At 43.7% G+C, this 10973-nt stretch overlaps 1 protein-coding gene across 1 annotated transcript; it reads left to right on the top strand.

The window, feature by feature from the left end:
* Positions 1-749: 749 nt before the first annotated feature.
* Positions 750-9305, top strand: LOC139292642 (uncharacterized). The gene is made up of 7 exons (XM_070915004.1): positions 750-1092; positions 1438-1511; positions 1801-2029; positions 3483-5485; positions 5793-6011; positions 7030-7170; positions 8340-9305. Exons 1-6 carry the CDS (start codon positions 750-752, stop codon positions 7132-7134), a joined length of 2973 nt encoding a protein of 990 aa, XP_070771105.1. The 3' UTR covers positions 7135-7170; positions 8340-9305.
* The last annotated feature ends 1668 nt before the right edge of the window (positions 9306-10973 follow it).

Here is a 10973-nt window from a genome sequence, read left to right as displayed (position 1 = left end):
CGGCCCCTGAAATAGATGGAAGACGGACTGCTGGTGAGCGGTTGGCGGTGAAGCCTGTTTACGTGGTCGCTGTGAAAGTGGCGACTTTACATCACTTGGCTCGGCGTTATTGGCGCGATACTCTCCTGGCTGCATTTATTATCCACACTTGGAAGGACAGTCAAACATTTCCATGGATGTTGCGCAGCGTTAGAACCGCAAAATTGTACAAAATATGACCAGATGTTTTCCGAACACAAAGTCGAACTATATGACATGGCATTTTAGGGATGTTAGCCACAACTGTTTGGATAATGAGAAGTGATGCCCTCACTGACAGCTAGGGTACAAAGCAGGACCCTCCAGTGAAATGCTGTTGACTCCCATCTGATGGTGACTTTCTTCTTTAGCGCCACTTGAGAAAAACAAGCTTTTGTAAGCCATAATGAGAGACGTTACGGCTCATTTCAGCTAATTGGCTAATGTGTAGCCGTCCACAAGGATATGCCAGGCTATTAGCAGGGTGTCATAGAGTGAGTGTTGGGACTTATTGTTAGGTCGGTGGTCTGTTGTCTGCTGTCACCTTATCCACGTGGACTTTGTTTCAGGTAAAGTTTGGGTCGCAGCTCCCCGCTGTGACGCGCGAGGGGGCGACCCGGCCCAGCAAAAGAGGGCCGAGTGTTTGCTGCCTACTCCAGAGAGGAAGAAGCTGTGGTCCTTCTCAGCCTGGACAAAGTTATATGTTGCATCATAATAGAAAACCGGTTAAAATGGCCGGCGACTGCACCCACACCAACGCTCATTACGCGAACGCAGAGACGTTTTGTCCGTCTAAACCCTGGTCGGATGGAGACGGAGAGATGGTGTCAGCCGGGATCTCGAAAGGGCGTGGACCCCCTGCACGGTGGGCGCCCAACTTTGAGGTGATAGACGGGCTGCTGTACCGCAAGAAGCTGGAAAAGGGCTTCATCAACTACCGTGAGGTTCTGGATGAGGACCGGAGACACGAGGCTCTCGCCACCTTTCACCGGCGGCGGCGGCGGCGGCCTGGCCAGCGCCACCTCTCCCTGGAGGAGACCTACAAATGCGTGGCTGAAAACTACTGGTGGGAGGGTACGAACATCACTACCTGCCTTACATCTGTCTTCACAGGACAGCATGTGATTCCTGACTCTGTACACCAACTTGTTAGTGGTTATTTTGTATATCTAACTGGAGGGTTTATTCATTTCTTATTGTTTGGAAGTGTAGACACATTTGAAACAGCCGCAGGCTAATGAATCAATCAAAGATAAAGAAACATACTCAGACATGAATGACAGCTGTTAATTATGGCCTTGGCTTTTCTTATTTGTGAGACATTTCAGCTTTCCATCTTTGAAGTTGTACCCTAAATCTCTATCTGGCTGTTTCTGCCTTTTTATAGTCTAATGTTTGCATAACTTGTTTTCTTCACAGGGATGTACTTCCAGATCAGAGATTTTGTCCTGGGCTGTCCAGAGTGTCATAGCCAGCGCACCAAGAAAACGGAGGTAAGGGCCGGCCTGAGTCACAGAGGCTGATCTGACGAGTAGTATTGGCCTGAGGTTGTTTTCCTTCACGCTCCTATCAAACTTTCAGCTCTGCTTCTGTTTTTATCGTTGTCTCATTTTCCTGCATCTCACACATTTTAATTCACACTTTCTCTCACTCTCATTCTCACATAATCCTGCTCTCACACTTAAATGTCTCCCTCACAAATGATTTCTCGCACATTGTATTCCTGCAATGATGCCTCTCTATCTGCTTCTGTCTTGCTGTCTTTGCCCCCCCCCCCCCCAGGAGCTGGGTGGCAGAGGATGTGTCACAAAGACGATGGCGTCGCACAGTGCTGACATGCTGAGCAAGCTGAGGAGTCAGCGGGAAGCGGGGCTGTTCTGTGACATTACCCTGCGGACGAACGGGCGATCCTACTCGGCTCACAGAGCTGTTCTGGCGGCCGTCAGCGATCACTTCCAGGAGATCTTCACAGAGATGGATTCAAGCATGAAAGCAGACATAGATCTCACCGGTAAGATCATATGACATCACTGCCTGAGCTCTGTTTCAGTTTAGGGCCTGGATCTGGACGTAAAGACCTGATTGAGTCTGTACCTTGTCCCCAGATGAGTCAGTCCAGTCCCACAGATAACAAAACGAGGCATTAAAGTGTTTCTCTTTAACTTCAAAGTCAATATTTCCAAGCTCAGGAAATGTTCATCAAAGTACCTCAAAATGCTAAACTGTGAAAAGGTTAATTGTGCATTGTACTTAGTTAATAATAGGGCCGCAACTAAGGATTAAGGCGCCAGTATACTTCATCAGAACTGCTTGTTGGATGGTTAAACAGCTTCGGAAACCCCCTGTGATTATTCTGTGTCGCCCCTTTCTATGACACACATCACACCACTTCATGAGTAGCCGTTTGTAACAACTGTAAAACACTTTTGCCTTCCGATGTGGTTGTACAAGACATACAAATCAGTTATTTTCTAGCATAACCTTGCCCTTATTTTTGTTATCGATTAATCTTCAGAATATTCAATTTGTGTGTTTTTCCTGTAGAATGTCATGAAATAATGAAAAGTGCCCATTATAATTTCCCAGACCCCATGATGACATATTCAAATTGCTTTTTGTATCTGACACAGTCCAAAAGGCAAAGATATTTAGTTTACTATCCTGTATGACAAAGTATAAAATCCTCACATTCGAGAATGTTTAGCATTTTTACTTAAAACTGATTGAACCAATTATTTGATTTTTAAAATATTTGTTGATCCATTCTCTGTTGCTGCTAAACAGTTAATTGACTAATCTTTGCAGCTGTAGTTAATGATACATTTAATTGTAATCAACAATGTGTCTGTAATGTCCTGTGATTAACATGTCCAGGCTAGAACAAACAGAGGAGCTGATGCCTGGTTTCCATTATTTAGCTCGTGCAGTGGCCTTTCCATTGGTCCAGTAGTTCATGTGATACATTTATCAGTGACAGATGACCGCCTGAATGCAGTCACATGACAGTTCCTGACTTGAGTTGACACGGTTCATCTCTCATTATTGTTCAAACAGTGGTTTGTATGAAACTGAGAGCTGTAGACAATACACTGGTCATTCAGGCAAAAGGAGGCTGCATTTCAAAGTCCTTTTGAAACGGGTCTGGCTTGTCTGTTTTTTTATGATGTATTTGGTTTAGAAATCTGTAGTTGGAGGATCCAGACCCTGAATCGGGACACAGCCATAGTCTGTCTTCTCATTTACTTATGTCTTTGATGTGTGTGTTGTCAGATAGGTGCAGAAGTGGTCATGATTAAAGCAGTTGTTATATTGTCTCCTAGTCTCCGCCGTCATGTTTACACTTTGCTCCCACTCTGCCTGCTGTCTCTCTGATCCTCTGCTTACACCGAGTCACTTTCATCTCACTCACTGATTGACCAGGGTTCAGCATATCTAATTAAAGGCTCCTTTCCCCCCCCCCTCAGGTTTTAGTGAGGACAGCCTTCTGTCTCTGCTGGATTTCTCCTACTCCTCCACTCTATGTGTTCGCCAGGAGGACCTACCTGAAGTCATTGCCATGGCCCGCCACCTGGGCATGTGGCCTGCAGTGGAAGCCTGCTCCGCTCTCATGAAAGAGCAGGAACAGCAACTCCATCCTAACAAGGGCTTTACCTTAGCCTGTGCTGGTGCATGTCATGAGCGTCACCGCCAGCAGAGGGAAAGCAAAGGGAAAAGGGTTTTAGGATTACAGGACAATATGAACAACAGCTTCAGTCTACGACTGGATGCATCAGATGAGTCTTTGGAAGGAAGTCCACGGCGCAATCTACGCAGGACGTCGAAACCCCAAGGCTACAACGGTCTCCCTCTGAGTCCCTCACACAGGATGAAGCTAATGGACTTCAAATCTCCCTCTTCCAAGAAAGCCACTGCACCTCGACACGCCATAGCCACCCCACAGTCACAGAATTACTCGCCTATATCGCCATCAAACTCCCGTCTTCTCCGCTCCACTCCTGGGGCTGCCAAGGAGGTTCAGCGATTGCTACCCATGCAAGAGACCCCTCGAAGAAACAGAAAACATCACTCTATCACCCGGCTCCCATCCGCCTCCAGATTGAGGCCCAACGCTGTGTGCAGTCCTGTGAGGGTGAAGCAGGAAGTAGAGGAGATTGGAGAGGATGAAGAGGATTATGCGAGAGCACAGGAGAAGTACAAGCTGATGAATGTTCTTGGGTTGCAGAGGACTGCCCTCCTCCCAAGACCAGAAGATCTGATTGGCTGGAGACAAAAGAAACGACTGAGGAAGCTGAAGGCTAACAACTATTCACTGACCAAGCGGCGGAAACCACGCTCCTCCTCCCCAGGACTACCATATGGGGATGTGACACTGTCACTTCCCCTCTGTGACCCTGTTAACACACGTCTCCTCAAGTCGGTAAAGACTAAGCCTGTGGGTTCAGTCAAAACGGAGCAGATGACCACAAAGAGGCCAAAGACTGTCCCGCGACATGTCCCTCCAAGTGACAGGAGCATGCGAAGTAAAGGTGTGTTACCAGACATGTTCCAGCCTGCATCCAGGTCTGCCTTTGGGGGGAGGGAACTCAGACGGTCAGTGAGGAAGGGTGGCAATGCCCACCTTCCTGCCCAGCAGCCTCTGAGACGCAACACCAACAAAACTCAAGTGAGAAACACAGTTAGGATCAAGTCAGAACCAGCTGAATACTCTATTTCAGGTCTCCCTGTTTCATCAAACAATCACCATGGCCTCGCACCTCACAAATCCCCACCCTCACAGAGAACACAGGCCAGAAATCAGGTCACTGTAGAGACGCTCAAAACTTTGCGTTACAACAGCAGCCGACCAGCAACAAAGGCCAAGCTTAGGCGGGGCTCCACAAGGGAGGTGGAGAAGTGTAAGCCCAGACAGGAGGGGAGGAAGGTGGGAAGCCAGGGGCTGAGGGCTGTCGTGGACACTAGACCGAGAGTGAAGGTTAATGAACCTGGTGGGCTGCCGTTTTCAGAGCATGCATCTCCACCGTCCATCTACAACCACCCTCTGTACAAAGTCATCAAAGAGGAGCCAGCAGACCCTGTGCCAGTTGTTGGACCTTTCCTTGATCCTCCCTCACCAGATCTGGGCAAGCGCCAGAGCAAGCCCCCCATCAAATTACTGGACTCAGGCTTTCTGTTCAGCTTCTGTCGGCCGGCAGGGGGGCCAATGCCAGGACTGAAGAAAGAGGAGGAGAGCGTGGATATCTGCTTAACACGCTCTGTGTCACAAGTTGGGGAGAAATTTGGAGCGGAGGAGTCCCCACACAGGGCACTGAGAGCCAGAGGGCCACCCACCCTGCCTGTGGTGAAGAGGGAGAGGGAGGAGAGAAGCGTGAGCCAAAACAAGGTTCAGAGACCCAGGCCAAATTCCCGAAACAACACTCCTCACCTAGCCAAATCTGCCAGGTCGAAGGCCACACGGACCATACCAAAGGTAGATGAAAGGGAGGGTAATGATTCATGATGATGACTGCGATTTCTTTAGACCATAAACCATCAAGGAGTAGGGCAGTAAAAAAATCACAAATTTCACCCTCTACCTGTTGCCATAGTATTATCAAGAATCTGTAAAAGCAGTTTGAATAACGTTTTAGATTGTCATTGCTTAGTTTCCTTTCATCTAATCCTTTGATTTAACATTTATATGATGTATCTTCCATCTACATAATTTGATAAATTGATACATTTGATATGGATGAAACTCATCCATAACTCATCTTTCCCCCTCTCTTTTTCTCCAGCAGCAAGGTAAAGTCCTCCCTCTGAACAGCAGGAGCTGTGTCATGCCGGATGCTGTACGTCGGGCAAGGCTAAAGCAGCTTCGAGGGCCTCGTAGTCAAGCCCCCAAAGTTCCAAAGACAGCACATGCCTGTCAGCAGTGCTCAGCCTCCTACAAGGACTGTGATGCTCTAATCATGCATCGCCTCAGGCACATCGAGGGCAAGCACTGGCCGTGTCCGGTAAGCCCTGGCTTTCCTAAACCTTAACAACCTAGAGAACCACATGACTCTAGGATAGAAAATCATGAACTGCGGCGCCAAAAAGCTGCATATTTTATTCCCACCAAGCAATATACTTTGTGCTTTCAAGTGAAAATCCAATCCTGTGGTTAGATACAAGACAGATACACCTCTTCTGAGTGAACAAGTTGCTCTGCTAGCAGCTGTAGTCACTAGTTTCTTTGAGTTTTTGTTTTTTAGGCTTGTTAAGTATGATTCATTGCTATAGATTAAACTACACAGTAGTATGTAATGTTGTAAAGTAATCAGTAATAACAATTCAAATATCTGATTATATGATAGGGCTATTCTGCATAATGAGTACTTTTTCTGAACTACATTTAGCTGATAATCTTTACTTTTACTTTACGTAGTTTTTAAATTGAGTATTGCTGCTTTTACTGAGAGGAATAGTTTGACATTTTGGGAATTGCGCTTATTCGCTTTCATAACTAGAGTTAGACGAGATTTGTACCACTCTCGTGTCTGTATAGTAAATCTACGGGACAGTTAGCTTAGCACGAAAACTGGAAACGGGGGGAAACGGCTAGCCTGGCTCTGGAGTCTCCACTGGTTGCCTGGCAACCTCACAGTAACAACAAAACTCCAGGAAGTGGCACTTTGTTGAACTTTGTATGGATTAAGCCAACCAGACATAATGTTAGAGATGCTGTTAGGCAGATTTTGTTACCTTACTGTTTCCCCCTGTCGCTCGTGTTTACGCTAAGCTAACCAGCTACTGACGGTATCTTCATATTTGTCATACAGACCTGAGAGTGGTATCAATCTTCTCATCTAACTCCCAGCAAGAAATCAAATTTCACAAAATCTCAAACTATTCCTTTAAGGAAAGAATACTTCTTCCACTGTTGCTATGGTGTTACATTTGTATCCCCAATATAACTCAAAGCTTCTCCGTTGTCCTCTTCTGTTCATGTCTGTGCTGTTAACCCTTTGTCTTACCCTCTCTGCTGTGTAGCTCTGCTGCAAGACCTTCTTTCGACTGAGGAATGTACGGAACCACATCCGCACCCATGACTCCAAGTTGTACAAATGCCGGAGCTGCATCGTTGCCGGTTCCTGAGGCAGCTGGAGGGTCCACTCAAGCAGCGAGACTGAGGTGGGTGAAAGTGACACTTATCAAGGAGCTAGACATAACTGAAAAGCTAATATGCTTCATACTTGGTTTGCACATTTGTCATCTTGTGTGATGCGGTCTAAAAGTTAAGCTTTAATTGTTGAGAGCATGCAAATGAGCGTACAGTCTGCTGTCACTCTTCAAACTTCTTGCAGAAGGAGCTGTCGATACGCTCCAGTGCATTACAGTGCATCACAGGTGTTCAACATCTGCATTAATTTTTACGCCTCTGCGTGGGTCTGTCCATCCCATTCTCATAAATGATATCTCAGGAGCGCCTTGAGGGAATTTCTTCAAATTTGGCACAACCGTCCACTTGGACTCAAGGATGAATTGATTAGAATTTGGTTGCCAAAGGTCAAGAATTGATGCAGTAATTATGACAAAACTTCTCCTGGGGTAATGTTTTTGACCATTATTAAACACCATAACTCAGGAGCAGAAGGGGAGATTGTGACCATATTTCACAGTTGGTTGGACACTGAATAAGTAACACTTTTGACTCAAAGGTCACTGTGACCTCAAATTAGGTTTTTAGCCATAAGAATTAATTGGGCGATTCCAGATTTCACACACATGTTGACTGGGATGACGCGATGATTTAACAAAAACTAGCACAGTACGGGCTTTCACTTCCTGCCTCATTCTGAATTTCGAGCATCATCTTAATAATGTGACTGCAAACAACGTATTGGAGCGCGCCGAGCTAATCGTGAGCCTGTGAGTGAATGAGTTTCATCTACAGAGGCGTAGATGAAACTAGAGGCTTTGCATCTAAAACTGCCAGGAGAAAACGAAAACATTTTATGTAGCTACACTCTATAAGAATCCATCTTTACGTAGTAATCAAGTACATGTGTACCTGTTTAGCCAGGTTACATCTATGATAATCCTTCATTAATCAGTTCAACAAGGTATATTCACTGGAATCGTACATATGTATCATCAATATGGTGATAACTTCAATTTAGTCAAAGAAATACATTTTTATTCAATTCCTTCCAAGTATTCACTACATGTATTATGAGTCTGGACAGACATGGAGGTAAACTGCAACTTGACTGGTTGGCGGAGGAGGACAACTGCAGGGCGGTACGTCTAGTTCTTTGGAGTGCTTTGTCTGTTTCTTAACACTACTGTTTATTTTCCAGGATGAAGGCTGTCAGTGTCTGACACCAGCGAACAGACTGAAGCCAGAGGCACATGATCGATCAGCAGCTTGTACATAATGCATCCGTCACACACGAGCACAACGGTCTGTGGAAAGGCATGATTACTCTGATTCTAATCATTGCCATCGTCAATGATTGCTGATGTTATTTAAATAAACAAACCAACATTGCTGGTCCTGTTTGCGTATCCGTAGCTACAGAAGGTTAAACTTGAACATTATACTCAGGGGGTGGGGAATGTGATGCCACAGTATAAAGTGATTTAACGTCACGGTTGTGTATAAAATGAAGTGTAAAGTGATTGTTATAACTATTACTGCTACTTATTGTTATCATTATTTTTCTATGTATAGATGAATTTTGAGTGCACTTATATCATAGCTGATGTTGTAAACCTAAGAAGTGGTGAAACTGAAGGTTCGGAGTCCACGGCCGGAGTACTTGAAGTGATGCAAGCGCTGGAGGAAATACTTGAAGTTGGGTGTTTCAGTGGGTCTTTGTCCTTTGGTGTGCTTACTTTTAAATGCCTCGACTAGTCTGTCCCTCCTTCTGTATTGATCTGCTAGTCTCTCATAGTCCATGAGTCGGGGATTTAACTCTGGGCTGGTATGGTGACTCCACTGCATGTGTATTTGCAGGCCGTTTGTAGTCCACTGTCTTTTCTAAGGCTGCCAATTTTGAAAAAGGGAAATGTGTCTGTCTCATTTTTAATGTGAATTTCTGTATAGTATCAACACAACTGTGTGATTACAGATGTTTTATTGATTTCCTCTTCCACTTTAATCAAAGACAAGACACTGCGTCTCGTACTTCAAATTCCCCTCCTACTGAATAAATGCAATGTGTTCACATAAAGAGATGTTTATGTTTCACAAATTGATTTTAGAAATAAATGAGCTGCCTCTTGCTATCTGTTAAAAGACTGAATAAATTTTTGCTTTTTAATTTTGTTCTTGCTTTAATTGCATTTTTTTATTTGTACTGTAGCTGTAAGTGAAAGAAACACAGGGCAGCGTAGTAGGGTGACAAATTTAAATAGGATTGTTTTCATGATTTAAACTGAGACAAATTATAGAGTTGGCAGTTGTTTTCCAGAAAAAATGTCGTTGCCAAAATTGACCATAACTTTCTTCCTAACTTAGTAACAGTAGGTGTCCCCTTTTCATATATATAATCTCATATACAGGAGTAGAGATGAAAGAATTAGTAAAGTATTTGAGTATTTGCTTTTCTCTGTTATGGAATATTAAATTGAATTAGCACATTAATAGATAATGAGAGCACTACATTTATCCAGTCAGGAGGAGGATGAGGAGTTCTGTCTGGAGAGGTCGTGATCCAGGAGGAATGAGGAAGAGCTTTAGACATGAATAATGTCTTTGCATCCTTTCTGACTGACTCATCTGTAGCAAAAATGGAGGTCTTTGTATTATCATGTGCAGCAAGACGAGATGAAATACAGGCTCATGTTCAACCAATGTTAGATGAATCTGATGATCTCTGGGGGACATTTGAAACAAGAAAGGTACAACAATGATAGGTAGTAAGTAATACTATCGGTAATAGTATTAGGATACAAGGAAGAAAAAACAATAGCAATATTTATTATTATTTATTATTTTTAAAAAGTATGAAAAGCAGTGAAATATAGCATTTTGAGGTGTGGAATGAAGTAGTAATAGATGTAAAATATGGTATTAAAGCACAGAATGTGTGAAAATTAAGGTTATTTAATAAATGCAATGAAATATACGGCATGTCCAGGAATTTGAGGAAACGTGTGTAGGTGTGCATCATTCACCTAAAACAAATGTATTCAAATTGTATATCTAAATCACATGTATGGGTAAGAAAATGACATTTTCACATTTGCATTTTGTCCTGATGTCATTAATATTAGCATAATAAAACATTGAAGGGTGGAGGGCCAGATCAGAAATAGTGCAAAAATAATATATAGTTCAGATAAATCCAAGCATCGTGGATCGTATGGATGGTGCAGGAAGCTGTCGGAGACTGTGTGTGATTGGGGAGGATTTGATATGCCGTCAGTACAAAAGAGCATTTAAAGTAGGGGTGAGCTGGAGGCTGAAGGGGCTGCAAGGAGTAATAGCTCAGTATGGAGGGTGGGAGGTGTTGTCTTAGATGGAGTTCAAGTAAAATCTCATCCTCCCTCAGTAAGTGTCTCTGCACTCTGCAGTCTGTACTCACTTGTTTATCCCACCTGCCTCTCTATAGAGTGAAATTAGTCTCATTACTGGTGACAGATAGCGTGATTCATGAATAAATGAATGAATAAATGTAGTATTCTATTTCAACACATCATTTTTTGCTTCTTGTGCATATAAATGTCTAAACCAAATTTTATAGCAAAAAGTAGAATCTGCACACTGCGTTTTGCTCCCATAATCATTTATTTATCATTTATTTATATGCATTGTTGCTGTGCAAAGTTTCAATCAGTCAGATCCTCATTTGCCTGCTTGGTGTTTGGAGTTCTTTGGATTTGTGTACTTTTGTACCTCCAGTTAAAACCACTTTTTAGATGTCTTTTTAAATTTTCTTTGCATTTACTTACAGATGAAATAAAATCTGCACACATGAATCACGTGA

Source organism: Enoplosus armatus, chromosome 11, assembly GCF_043641665.1.
Source record: "Enoplosus armatus isolate fEnoArm2 chromosome 11, fEnoArm2.hap1, whole genome shotgun sequence".
Classification (NCBI taxonomy): domain Eukaryota; kingdom Metazoa; phylum Chordata; class Actinopteri; order Centrarchiformes; family Enoplosidae; genus Enoplosus; species Enoplosus armatus.
Note: the sequence above shows the minus strand (reverse complement) of the source record. Positions and strands in the feature narration are given on the sequence as shown.